The sequence below is a fragment of the Suncus etruscus genome, chromosome 4 (assembly GCF_024139225.1).
Source record: "Suncus etruscus isolate mSunEtr1 chromosome 4, mSunEtr1.pri.cur, whole genome shotgun sequence".
NCBI classification, from domain to species: Eukaryota; Metazoa; Chordata; class Mammalia; order Eulipotyphla; family Soricidae; genus Suncus; species Suncus etruscus.
Genome location: NC_064851.1, coordinates 102391025 through 102404230, shown reverse-complemented (window position 1 = coordinate 102404230; position 13206 = coordinate 102391025). Strand labels below are relative to the sequence as shown.

The 13206-nt window shown below is 53.5% G+C and overlaps 1 protein-coding gene across 1 annotated transcript; it reads left to right on the top strand.

Moving 5' to 3' along the window:
* NEIL2 (nei like DNA glycosylase 2) lies at positions 1-13194 on the top strand. Its single transcript, XM_049772626.1, has 8 exons — positions 1-156; positions 4121-4416; positions 5713-5909; positions 6809-7083; positions 7338-7467; positions 12036-12058; positions 12917-13039; positions 13108-13194. Exons 1-8 carry the CDS (start codon positions 19-21, stop codon positions 13192-13194), a joined length of 1269 nt encoding a protein of 422 aa, XP_049628583.1. The 5' UTR covers positions 1-18.
* The last annotated feature ends 12 nt before the right edge of the window (positions 13195-13206 follow it).

The window sequence follows — 13206 nt, the reverse complement described above, 5'->3', positions numbered from 1 at the left end:
TTCTGCTTTGCAGCAGGCATGCCTGAGGGCCCGTCTGTGCGTATGTTTCACCAGCGAGTTTTGCCCTTTGTGGGGCAGCGTGTGGCCAGCGCTGTGGGCACCACCAAGAAGCTGGAACCGGCCACTTTGCAGGCCCTGCGGATGGCAGACACACAGGTGAGTGCCTGACTTCGCACCCTTCCACCCTGCTGCAGGTTCCGAGCAGGACATGGGCTGGAGATGGCCCGGCTATTCCTGCAGCGGCGCCTGGTTCTGTCCTTCCTCCCTTTGTCCATTTTGGACAATTCTTACCAGGTCTGTGACCTTTCCAGCAGAGCCTCTGCACAGAGTCCAGCGTGTGGAACTGTAAGAAGTCAGAAGGTTCTGGGCTGCCTTATAACTTCTCTCCCACCAGGGTTTGTCCCAGCAGCTTGGAACAGGGCTATGAGGGTACCTCAGCGCTGCTGGGGGCACTGCCAATTGGCACCCATTCCTAGCTGGTCAGCCAGTGCTTCTGCATCCCAGCTAAGTTTGTCTCGGGTGTACACAGATCATTCTGGAATCCTTCAGGGAGGCCTTTGTGGAGGGCTTGATGCAGTTAGAAAAGGGAATGTGGAGGGCTGGAGCGGTTGTGTAGCAGTAGGGCATTTGCCTTACATGTGGCTGACCTAGGATGGACTGTGGTTCAATCCCTCAATGTCCCATATGGTCCCCCAAGCCAGGAGCGATTTCTGAGTGCAGAGTCAGGAGTAACGCCTGAGCATCACAGGGTGAGGCCCAAAAAGAACAAAATAGGGGCCGATGAGGTGGCGCTAGAGGTAAGGTGTCTGCCTTGCAAGCGCTAGCTAAGGAAGGACCGCGGTTTGATCCCCCAGTGTCCCATATGGTTCCCCCAAGCCAGGGACGATTTCTGAGCGCTTAGTCAGGAGTAACCCCTGAGCATCAAATGGGTGTGGCAAAAAAAAAAAAAAAAAAGAAAAAAGAAAAAAGGGAATGTGGGGCCAGAGCTATAGTATAGCAGGGAAGGCATTTGCCTTGCATGTGGGAAACCCGGGTTCCATCCGATTTCTGACATCCCATAAGGTCCTCTGAGCCTACCAGGAGTAACTCCTGAGCTCAGAGCCAGGCAGAACCCTTTTGCTTTTCCGGAGTGGTCCAAAAATCAAGGGGAAAGGGAGGGGCATGTATCATGCTCATTCATTGTGACTCTCAGCCCCACATTCCTGTGCACTGGCTTTGGAGGGTTATGAATGTGGGGGAATGGGGGCTGGTGAGAGCCAAGTGTGGGTGTCCATGTAGCTATTGCCAGAGGGGCCCTGCAGTACTAGGACTGGTCACAGGTCATACTAGTGGAGCTCAGGGACCATGTACAGTGCTGGGGTTGAATCTGGGTCTGCCACTGCAAGGCACGAACTATCTCTTTGTGCTATCTTTTTGGCCCCTTTCTTTTCGGCCTGCCAAAAATGCTTAGGGGATCAGGGTGCCACTCCTGCTGTTATTCATCCTGAGGCTTGGTTCTGCAGTGCTGGGACCACAAGGTCACACTTGGGGCCACATGCAGATCAGCTGGCCACCCCAACTTGGCCAGCTTGGGGCCTGTTACTCCCCTCCCCCGACTTCCTGTTTTGATCACCTTGAGAGATATACCTGCCCACATCTGCGGGGGGGGTGTCTTTGGCTTCCTGTTTTGCTGACCTAGAGAGGTAAAAGGGGGGTTGCCTCAGGGGCAAGAGATAGATTGGGGAAGATTGAGCATGAGGATTGGGAGAGAGGATTCAGCAAGAGAGGTGTCTGGGAGAGACAGGTTTGAATGCAGGGCTAGTTATGGGGCAGGCTTAAAAGGTTTAAAAAGCTTAGGACCCACACATGTTGGCTAGGGCCTTAATAAAGTTGATGTCTCCTGAAACCTGACTACCTATGGATCACTTCATCGCTGCCACTCTGAGACCTGGTTAGAGGGGGTTGCAGGCACGTGGTCCAGGCCGGCAGAGAAAGGCCTCTCTCTCCGTCCATCCCTCCATCATCCACAACCATCCTGGACTTTATAATTAATGTTTTTTTTTTACAGGGGCCTTCTGAGTCTAGTCCAGGGATGCATGCTGCAGGGCCTTACAGGGGCTCATCTCAGTGTGTGCCCCAACTCCTGGGCTCTCTCCCCTGACACTTTGAGTTTCTAATAGCCTGAATTTCTTGCAGTCCCACCCTACATGTCTTGGTTCTTGGGCTCAGGTATGAAAATAGACTCCAGCACAGCTAGGATGGGCTCAGGCTCTGTGCACTTCTGTCACTGAGGCACTTTATATCTCTGTCCAGAAGCTGAATTCTTTGTACAGCTCATCCTCGGGGAACACTCAGGGTCTTCCCACCCCTGAGTCAAGTCGGAAATGCGCCTGTTCGTCTGACTCCCTCTGCTTAACTGGTCTATAGTTTCCCTGAAGCCTGTCCAGGGTTTGTTTAATGGGTGAGCACAGATTTGGTCCATGAATCGTAGACGCTGCATTTGGAAGGTGCATTTACAGTGAGGCTGCAGGAGAGAGCTGGGTTTGAAGAGAGCATAGGGAAGTCTGCTCAGCCACATGCTGGTCCCGTGCCATTATTCAGCATCGGAAGGCGTAACCCTAAAAAAAGAGAAACTCTTTTTTGCTCCTGGCTTCTTGGGGGACCATATGGGACTCGGGGGATCGAACCGCGGTCCGTCCTAGGCTAGCGCAGGCAAGGCAGGCACCTTACCTCCAGCGCCACCGCCCGGCCCCAAAAAGAGAAACTCTTTGAGTGTGTTGCTGTGAGGTTTGCATCCTGCATCTCCTGAAAAGGGGAGTGAGGCTGGTGAATAGGTGTTTTGATAGATGGCAAGGGGCAGAAGAACTTCATGTGGGAGTGGGTCATTGATGAGAGTTTTTTTGTTTGTTTGTTTTGGGGTCACACCCAGCCAGCAGTGCTCAGGGGTGACTCCTGGCTCTGCACTCAGGAATTCTGACAGTTCTGGGGGGGGGGATATAGGGAATGCTGGGATCAAACCCAAATCAGCTGCATGCCAGGCAAATGCCCTCCCCATAGTGCTATCACTCTGGCCCCTCCTGAACGATATTCATGTCTTGAGTTTTTGGTCCAGGTGCCAGCAGTGCTTTTTTTCATAAGGGCTCCCCAGTCTGATGTCTGGGGTTGGGAGGACTTTGGCATCTGTAGTATGGTTTTGGGGTGCTTGAGAATGGTTTATGGGTGCTGCCTGTATGTGATTCTGGGTGCCCAGGAGAGACCCCGCAGTGAGCAGTTGGTGCTGGTGTCTTCACTGGGCCCCGCGAGGACCCCCTCAGTGTAGATCTGTGTGGTTGAGAACTGTGTGCTTACTGCCCTCCCCCACTGGCTGCAGAGGACACAGGCCAAGATGTGGCTTAGGGGCAGAGCTTGTGCCTGGCATGTGTCACCAGCACTATTTGTGGTGGCAAGGATTCCAGTGAACCACGGAACCAAAACCTATGCAAAAACCATAGCAAACCTATGGCACATGTGCCAGTGGTGGCATGCAAAGGCCTTGCAGCTGGCACGTGGGGAGGTCTGCAATTAAGATATGCGGCGTGTGCCAAGCAGTTTTTAGATACTACAATCTTGTTATTAAGGTTTAATTGATGTGCTGGCATTTTTTTTTTCTTTTTTCTTATTTTATTTCTTATGTGCTGGCACTTTTGAGGAAATTCTTTGGTTTTGTGCAGCAGTTTGGGCACATGGGCTCAAAAAGGTGAGCCATCACTGAACCAAAAGGTGAGTCCAGAGCATTTCCTCAGGAAAATTCTAGGAAGAACTGAGGGAGCTGCTGGCATGAAGCTCCATATGGGCACTTTGGTCTCCTTCCCCCACCCTACCCCCCCGTGGGTCCTGGAGGCTCCTGCTGTGGGTCCCAGACATGGGCAGCGCAGCACTGGGTCTGTTGGTGGCCCAGTGGTCCCATGTCTTCCTCCTGTGGCCGTGGCCGCATGTGGGTGAGTGCGCAGCTTTGTTGTGGCTTCCTTGAGGTCACGACTCCTGGGCTGAGGCTGAGGCGGTCAGTCTCATTCTGTGTTCCTTCTGACTCCCTCACACCAGGGGCAGACGGGGACCTGGTGTGTCTGCTGCAGAGACTCAGAGTCACCCTGTTTCCTCACAGGTCCACGGGAAGATGCTGTTCCTGCGGTTTGATCCAGGTGAAGAGACAGGGGGCCCAAGCCAACCAGAGCCCCTCAGGTCACAAGCACAGCAGGAGAGGCCTGGCAGCCAGGAAGGCCCGTCTGGGCGCCCCCAGACCTCAGAACCTGCTGCCCGAGGTGGGGTTGATGGCACGGCTGAAGGTGCTGACAGGTGGCTGCAGGTGCGCTTTGGCCTGTTTGGCAGTGTCCGGAGCAACAGCTTCTCGCGGGCCACGAAGGCCAACAAGAGGGGTGACTGGAGGGACCCCGCTCCCAGGTGAGCCAGGCAGGCTGTGGGAGGGAAGGGGTCCCCAGGGAGGAGAGGGGTCAGTACCCTGACAGCAGTGTCAGCCCTGCGGGCTGGAAAATCAGATGGCCTGGGCTGGGCCTAGTGAGGCCGCTGCCTCTCCCTGGGGCTCCCCAGGTTTGTTTTTCACTGTACTGATGCTGTTGCCACAGAGAAGACTGGGGCTGGTGAAGTCCCTATACTGGGCTCCAGTGCTCTCACCCTTAGTTGGAGTGTCCCTGGAACAGGAGGTTGGCTGTGGGTGCAGGAGGGAATCCCAGGACATGTGGCTCTGAGTCCTGGGTGCCCCAAGTCATTCCAATTCTTCATGTTTTTGTGCCGGCGACTCTTGCTCTATGACAGTTTCAGCTGATGATGCCTCCCCCCTTGCCTTTCTTGACCCCCAGAAACCTATTCCCTGTTCAGTTTCCAGAATGAGCCTTGGGGCTTTCGTAAGCTGCGCCCTGGCTGCAGCTCCATGTTATGTCCATCCCCGTTTCCTGGAGCTGCACATCTTTCCGTGGACACTTGGGTAGCCTCCAGGTCTCTGCTGTTACAATCTGCAGTGACACAAGCCAACGTTAATCTCATCAGAGTCTCCTGTGTCCTTTGGAGACAGTTCAAGGTCTGGACTCGTGGGTGTGAGTCCTTCCCTTCCTCTCTTCCTCTCCCTGGCTCAGGAGTGCCCTGGCATGCTTGGGGTCCTCTGTGGTGCTGGGGATTTGAACTGGGATCTGCCCAATGTGAAGCAGGTGCCTTATTTCTTGTACTATGTCTCTGGCCCCAGGTATTTCTTTTTATTGGGCTATACGTGGCAGTGCTCAGGACCTTTTCTGTCCTTAGGATCACTCCTGGTGGGGTTTGGAGCAGCAATATGGGGTGCCAGGCTTTGACCCTGTATCTGACAACATGAAGGGAAGGGAAAGGCCCTGCCTGTCCCTGTTTTTCTCTCTTATGTCAGAATACCTGTGGGTTTCCCCCTTTTAAGCCTGGTCACTTGAGAGTCAACTTCATTTTCTGCATCTGTTGGTTTAGGGCTACATCTTGTGCTCAGTTCCTGGCACTGTTGGGGACCATGTGGTGCAGGGATGGAACCACAAACTTAATTCTTTGGGAGCTGATGGACTTTGTGTCTGTGGACAGCTGTGGCTATGTGTAGAAGGGGGAGCTGTGGCCTTATGCAGAGAGCCAAGAATTGAGCAGTCATATCTATGGGGTGACTGGTCAGTCCCAAGTGCTGCACTGTCTCTCTGGTCAGCTGTCCTGTGGGTTCTCTCACACTCCTAGGCTGCTCCTGCGCTTTGAGGGGGGTGGCTTCCTGACCTTCTACAACTGTCAGCTGGCCTGGAGTCTGGGGCCAGTGGGCACAGTTGCCTCCGACATCCTGTCCCCGAAGTTCCACCGTGGACAAGCCCTGGAGGCTCTGGGCCAGGCGAGGCCCGTCTGCTACACGCTTATGGATCAGCGCTGCTTCTCTGGCCTTGGTAGGCGGGCATGGGCTGGGTGTGCACTGCTGGTGGGGGCGGTGTCATATAACTCTTTAAGCTCTCCCCTTTCTTTTTTCAGTTTGTTTTGGGGCCACACCCAGCGGCACTCAGGAGTAACTCCTGGCTCTGCACTCAGAAATTGCTCCTGGCAGGCTCAGGGGACCACAGGGGATGCAGAAACAAACCCAGTTCCATCAGGTTGGCCACGTGCAAGGCAAAAGCCCTACCCCTATTGCTAGCTTCTGCTCTCCCTTTCTTATTTGGTTTAGGGGTAGAGCAAGAATCTAGTGGGGAGGGCGCCTTTCTTGCACATAGGTAGCCCTGGTTTGATCCCAGGCAGTCCATACGGTTCTTCAAGCCCTGCCAGGAGTGACCCAAGTGCAGAGCCAGGAGTCAGTCTGGATGCCCAGATTGACCCACAGTTTCTGACCTGGCAGTGGTTAGAGCTCCGTGGTTCCAGGGATTGAGCTTGGGCCTGCTGGCACACAGATGCCAGGGGTGAGCTGTCTCATGCTCTGCCCTTCCTCTCATCCCAGGGAATTGGCACTGGACCTCAGACCAATCCTGCCTCCTCCCAGTGCCCAGGTATTAGTGTGGAAGGGCCACAGTGCCCTCTCTGGACTGGCCGTGGTTCCATCCCTCTCCCTCTCCTAAGATCAGGAGACCTGGCTGGGCCTTGTGGGTGTGGAGGCCATGGGTGTGATTCTCCCACCTCTCTGTGCCCAGTGCCCATCCTGGAGCCAAGTAACTGCAGCTTGAGACCTTCCAGCATTAGTACATGGCCAGAGATCAGACCCAGGTGGGGAGTGGGTGAGCCCTGGGCTGGGTCCCAGCTGCCCACTCACCTCGTCCCTGCTGGACTGGCTCTCACACTCTTGTCTCCCGCTTTTCTCCAGGGAACATCATCAAGAACGAAGCCCTGTACAGAGCTGGAGTGCACCCTCTTTCCCCCGGCTCCCTTCTTGGCTCTGCACGGCTAGAGGCTCTACTGGATGAGGTCCTGGCATTCAGCAAGGGCTGGCTCCACGCCAAGGCCCAGGGCCGCCGGCAGTGCACACTTGTGTATGGAAAAGACCACTGCCCAGCTGGCCATCTGGTCCGGAGGGAGGCCCTGGGCCCCCCGGGGGGCTGGCCGAGGCTCACCTGGTGGTGCCCACAGTGCCAGTCCCAGGTGCTTCCCAAGGAATAGCTGCAGGCGTCCTAAGACGCAGGACTGGGGCTTTGGGCAGTTCTAGAGCTAGTTCTGGAGTTCTCTCCACGCTCCCTGTGTGATGGTCCCTTGTGAAGAGGAAGGAGCAGCAAAGCAAACCTCCTCCCACCCCATCCATCCCCAACAGCCCTGAAGCCCCTGCCCAGCTGGTTTGTCTGAATTGAGGCTCACTCACCTGGATCAGCACAGGGTAACTACTACCCATGCATGCCCAGTGGACTGCAGAAAAAGGTAGCTCCCAGCCTCCTCTTGTTCCTGCGGAGGAGCCCTTTGCCACTGCTGGTTGCTCAACAGGGAGTTGGTGGAAGGGCACAGATGCCCACAGTGTGACCTTTGAGGAACCAGGTCAGTGTGTGGAAATAAAGCCTCTGGTCACTCTTGAGTCACTGCCACCCTATGCATAGGGTCTGCACACCAGAACTTAGCTCGTGGGAATCGAGTCCTGGCACAAGAGTGGCAGCTTCCCCAGCAGAGCAGTGGCACCCTGGGGGGAGTATGCTTTGGGTAGAGCAGCAGCCACAGTCCAGGACTCTGAGTAGGCTCTCTGGCTGCCACCCTATTCTGCCCACCCCGGGCATGAACACAGGGCAGTCCAGGGGGCTTACCCAAGACTCAGGCAGGCAGCACCGCCTCCATGCCACCCCATGGCTTGTCATAGGTGGGGCATGTGTCAGGGCTGCCCTCTCCCTCTGTCCTGCGAGCAGTTCCTCCTGTTCCCTCTGGGTGCCACTCTGGGATATCTTTTAGTTCCAAAAGTCTCACTCTTGGGAGGCTGTCTTCTGCCGCAGCTCCATTCTTGACACCTCTGATTAGGAACTGGGACTTAACTGGACCAGGGCTGCCCTTTACAATTGTGTTTCACTAATCATTTGTTTTTTTCTCTTTTTTTTGAGGGGGGGTGTCACTCCTGACATTGCTCAGGGCTTACTCCTGGCTCTGTACTTTGGACCCTATGGGATAGTAGGGCTCAAACCCGGATCTACTGTGTGCAAGGTCAATGCTGTGTCTGGGTGTTCTGGCTCCAGTCCCCTCTGACCACTCAAAGGCCTGATTGTCAGTGGGTTGGGACATGAACATGGGAACTAAGACACCAGGAGATGATTCAGACCCCACCATTCAGATGTGCTATTGCACCCACTGTTGGCCTTTACAACCTCCCTCCCCTGATTTAAATGGAACAGTCAGCAATACAACTCACAGGCCAGAAACCAGGAACAGTTGAGTAACATTGGCTTCCATTGTCTAGTACAGGAGTCTCAAACTCAATTTACCTGGGGGCTGCAGGAGGCAAAGTCGGGGTGATCCTTGAGTGCAAAGTTAGTAGTAAGCCTTGAACGTTGGGGGGTGTGACCCAAATATCTACCTTATTTTCCGGCGTATAAGACTTTTGAAACAAGTCAACCGAAAATCGGGAGAAGTCTTATACGCCCAGTATATCCTGAAAAATGTTTCAATATGCCACTAAACGAAAATTGTCTGAATATTGCCACAAAACGAATTTTCCAACTCGATCCTGCACCAATCACTGCAAGGCTGCTCGGACCGCCTCTCTAACTCAGCCAGTCCAAGCAGGCTTTTTATGCATGCAAATTAGACAATGTCCTGGATCCGAATCTACACTGTCAAAAGCCTGCTCAGATTGGCCAGAGTCAGAGAGGAAGTCTATTACAGTATAACTTTGAACCTTTGCTTGTTGTGATTGGCTCACTGTAGTACATACAGTTGAAGCACAGGAATGTTCTGTCTGATACAGCGAATAGAGGCCTAAACCTATGTTTTAACTGCAAAATTAGGGGGTCGTCTTATACGCCCAGTCTTATATGACAGAAAATATGGTAAAACAAAGATTCCTCTAGGGCAGGGCCACAAAATGTTGTACGGAGGGCCGCAAACAGCTCTCGGGCCTCGAGTTTGAGACCCCTGGTATAGTATTTGTACGTGGGATACAGGTGATGTAAAAATGTGTGTCTTACATAGGTGCTCCCATGTTGTGGTTCAGGCTGGTGGGTGCAGCAGGGACTGTGAGGATGGTTGGGTGAATGGCTCGTGCTCAGACTTGCCTGTGTGACACTAGGAACCTAACCAGCAGGGCAGGGAGCAATGTCCATATGGGAATCCCTGAAGAGGAGGCTATATGCCAGGAGAGCATCTGGGTGCTTCTCAGGGCTCCATTCTTTTTTTTTTTTTTTTTTTTTTTTTTTTGGTTTTTGGGTCACACCCGGTGGTGCTCAGGGGTTACTCCTGGCTGTTTGCTCAGAAATAGCTCCTGGCAGGCACGGGGGACCATATGGGACACCGGGATTCGAACCAACCACCTTTGGTCCTGAATCGGCTGCTTGCAAGGCAAATGCCGCTGTGCTATCTCTCCGGGCCCTCAGGGCTCCATTCTTAATGGCATGTGTGCGTGTGTGGAGTCAGGAATTAAACCCGGGATCTGGAGTATGAGGCAAATGCCAACCACTGAGCCACACCTCCAGACCTCATGAGGAAGTGCTTCATTGGTGCCAGGAAGCTTTATATTTTGTGTTTGGGGCCACACCAGCAGCTGCTCAGTGGTTACTCTTATCTGCGCTTAGGAATCACTCTTGGTGGTGCTTGGGGACCATATGGGGTATTGGGAGTTGAACCTAGGTCAGCCACATGTAATGCAAACGCTTTACCCACTCCAGCCCCTTGTTTTCATTTTTCAGCCAAATCCAGAGGTGCTTGGGTTACTCCTGGCTCTGCACTCAGGAATCACTTCTGGATGGTTTGGGGGACCATTTGGGGGTAACAGATGGAACCCAGAGCCCTGCTGGCTCTACTGTCTCTTTGACCCCACTTTTATAATTTTTTGAAGACTTTATTTTTTGCTTTTTGGGCCACACCCTGTGATACTCGGGTTACTCTTGGCTATGTGCTCAGAAATCGCGCCTGGTTCGTGGGACCATATGGGACACCAGGGGATCAAACTAAGGTCCGTCCTAGATCAGCTGTGTGTAAGGCAAACACCCTACCACTGTACTATCGCTCCAGTTCCTAATTTTTCAAAAACTTTATTAGGAACTGGGGTGGAAGGTGGCTGGGTGCTCAGCCACATGCAAGGCAAGCACCTTGACCTGTGAACTACGTCTCTTTGAGGAACTAAACCTTAGGATTAACACATTTCCAATTTTATTGAGATAATGGACATTGAGACACAGTGTGATATGTGACTTGTGTATATTTTTGCAAAAGGATTAGCAGAATAAATCTAGTTTCCATTCATCATGTAGTCATAAATTCTTCCTTGTATGGGAGAACTATTCGGACTTGTCTCGACAGCTCAGAAAGGGTACAACAAGAGTGCACGGACAGGACGGAAGCTGTATCTTCCTTTTCGGACCTCTTTACAGTACCAACTGTTTCCTGTTTGGCCATCTGCCAACACCACCCCTGTGCAATTCTTAACAGGAATGACTGCACGCAAGATGAGGGTCTTGCAGATAAATACCTGGTGCTGTTGCCACCTGAGGAGAGGGACAGAGCCTGGCTGTGGGGCTGTGATGTCAGGAACGAGTGCAGAGTGCAGTGAGTGGCCAGGCACTGAGATCAAAGCTAGGCTTTGTCCTGAAGTGACCAAGAGGCCGCAGGCTAGTGTGACTTACAGTCATTCTTCTGCAGTCTGGGGAACAGCCATGAGGTGCAGGTGTTTCAGAAAACAAGGGGATAGTGATTAAAGGAAAGTTGACCCTCAAACTGATACTGTGAATTATATCTATTGTGAAGAAAATTATAGACCAAACAGTATGTACGGATAAGGTTTCTGCTAACAGGAAAGTACAATTTAACTTCGCAGGAAAGCAGATATAGGTAGTCTCTCACATGTAAATTCATATTAAATACATCACTGTAGGGGCCGGAGTGGTGGCGCAAGCGGCAAGGCATCTGCCTTGCATGTGCTAGCCTAGGGTGGACCGCGGTTGTATTCCCCGGCGATCCATAAAGTCCCCCAAGCCAGGAGTGATCCCTGAGCGTCACTGGATGTGCCCCCCCCAAAAAAAAATTATAACACTGTAGCAACAAATTCAGATTCATTCCCACAATGAATGTGGCTGTCTTTTGCTGAACCTGTGCCCACTTTCTGGGAACCCCAAGAATTCTCTGGTGTCCGGACCAAGATAGCCTTGACAAGTGAAGGATAGACCCTGGCCCAGGAGACCCCAGCTGCAGGGCAGTGAATGAGTGCAGGGTGGTGCAGGGAGTGGGCAAGACACTGGGATCAACGTTGGGCTTCACTCCTCTGTGGCTGAGAGGCTGTGGGTCAGTGTGACCTGTGTTCACTCTTCTGCGGTCTGGGGAATAGCCATGTGGTACAGGTATGTTCCAGAAAACAATTGGGGGTTGTGGTTAAAGGAAAGTTGCCTGAGCTTAAACTGATCTGGCCTCTGGTGACATCTTGGTGGCCAGTCACAATCCAGGTAGTTTCTCAAACAATGGGATGGTTTGAAAGATACTTGGCTTGGTTCAAACCACAGAGGTGACGGATGCAGCCTCCAGTCTCTGTGCAAGATGGCTTCACTGATGTCAGTTCCCAGTATTTAGCTTGGCTCTTCTGCAGTGCTTCCCAGTCTCCTCTGGGTCTCAGTTCTTTGCAGACATTGCCCTGTGCAGTCTTTTAGGCCTGATGTCTGATGCTTCTTCCTTCTGCTCATACATATCTCCCTGCACCTAAAATGTACAGAGGCCCAAAGACCAGAGTCTGTGTCTATTACATGGCTGAACTGGGTCTGATCCCCAGTATTGCACAGAGCCCCTTCAGCCCCACCATAGGTGATCCCTGAGCATCAATGAGTGTAGACCCCAAAATAAGATCTTAAAACATCTTCCAGGGGCCCCAGAGATAGTATATGAGTAGGGCCAGCACCCCAAATGGTCTCCCGAGTACTGCCAAGTGTCCACCCTAGCACTACAGGGTGTGGCTCAAAAAAACAAAACTAAGACAAACCCCAAACACCTACTTTCTTTCCTTGGGACTGAGCCTGGGTGAACCTCATTGCTATTGCTGATCAGTGCGCTAAGGCGAACAACAGGTGTGAGGCAAAGGTCTGCAAAGTAGGCTGGCAAGAGCCAGGGTGAAAATAAAAATTTCACTCACGGGCCACCAAGTACAGTGGATAGGACGTTTGCCTTGTAGGCGGCAGACCTAAGATAGATCCCCTGCACATATTGCAATATGGTCCCTGAGCACTGCCAGGAGTGATTTCTGAGTGCAGAGGCAGAAATGTGGCGCTAAAAGAAGAAAAAAACTTCAACACTCACCTGCCTGCCACAGGTAGGAACATACTAAATCCTGAGCCAGAGTGATCGCATGATGGGGAGGGCGTTTGCCAAGCAGCCGGCCGACCCAGATTCGATCCCCAGCTTCCCATAGGGTAGGTCCCTATGGCACCGCCAGGAGTGATTTTTTTCTTTGATGGGGGGGGGGGGGGACACCCGGTGACGTTCAGGGTTTACTCAGAAGTCGGCCCTGGCTTTGGGGGAGACCATATGGGACGCCGGGGATAGAACCCAGATCTCTCCTGGGTCATCCGCGTGCAAGGCAAACGCCCTACCGCTGTGCTAGCGCTCCGGTCCCAGCCAGGAGTGCACCGAAGCCTTTTGGCGGCAAAGCGGGAGATTAAAGGGACTCGAAGAAACGTAACGAACATGAGCGCGGACTACGGTGACCCCGGCCCGGGGGTGGCCCGCGAGCGAGCGCTGTAGGTGAGTGCCTGCCGGAACACTCGCAGTTGCGCAGGCGAGATTCCTGGAAGGGCACCCCGGGCCCACCCAGCCGCAGGATCCGGGCGGGAGAGACGCAGCGCCGCCGTCCTATTGGCTGGCCTCTCTGCCACTCTCCAATGAGCCGCGAGGCGCGGTCGTCACGCCAGACATACGCCGCCGGCGATTGGTTACCGTATCCTGGTTCGAGGCGGGCGCTCAGCCAATGAGCACCCGTCAGCTCACCCGGGGTCTGGCGGGCAGCCGCGCGAGAGCAAGAGGCGGGCGGGGCGGCGGGGAGTGGGCGGAGCCTCGCGTAGGCCCCGCCCCACCATCTCGCAGTCCACTTGACCCAGACCGGGA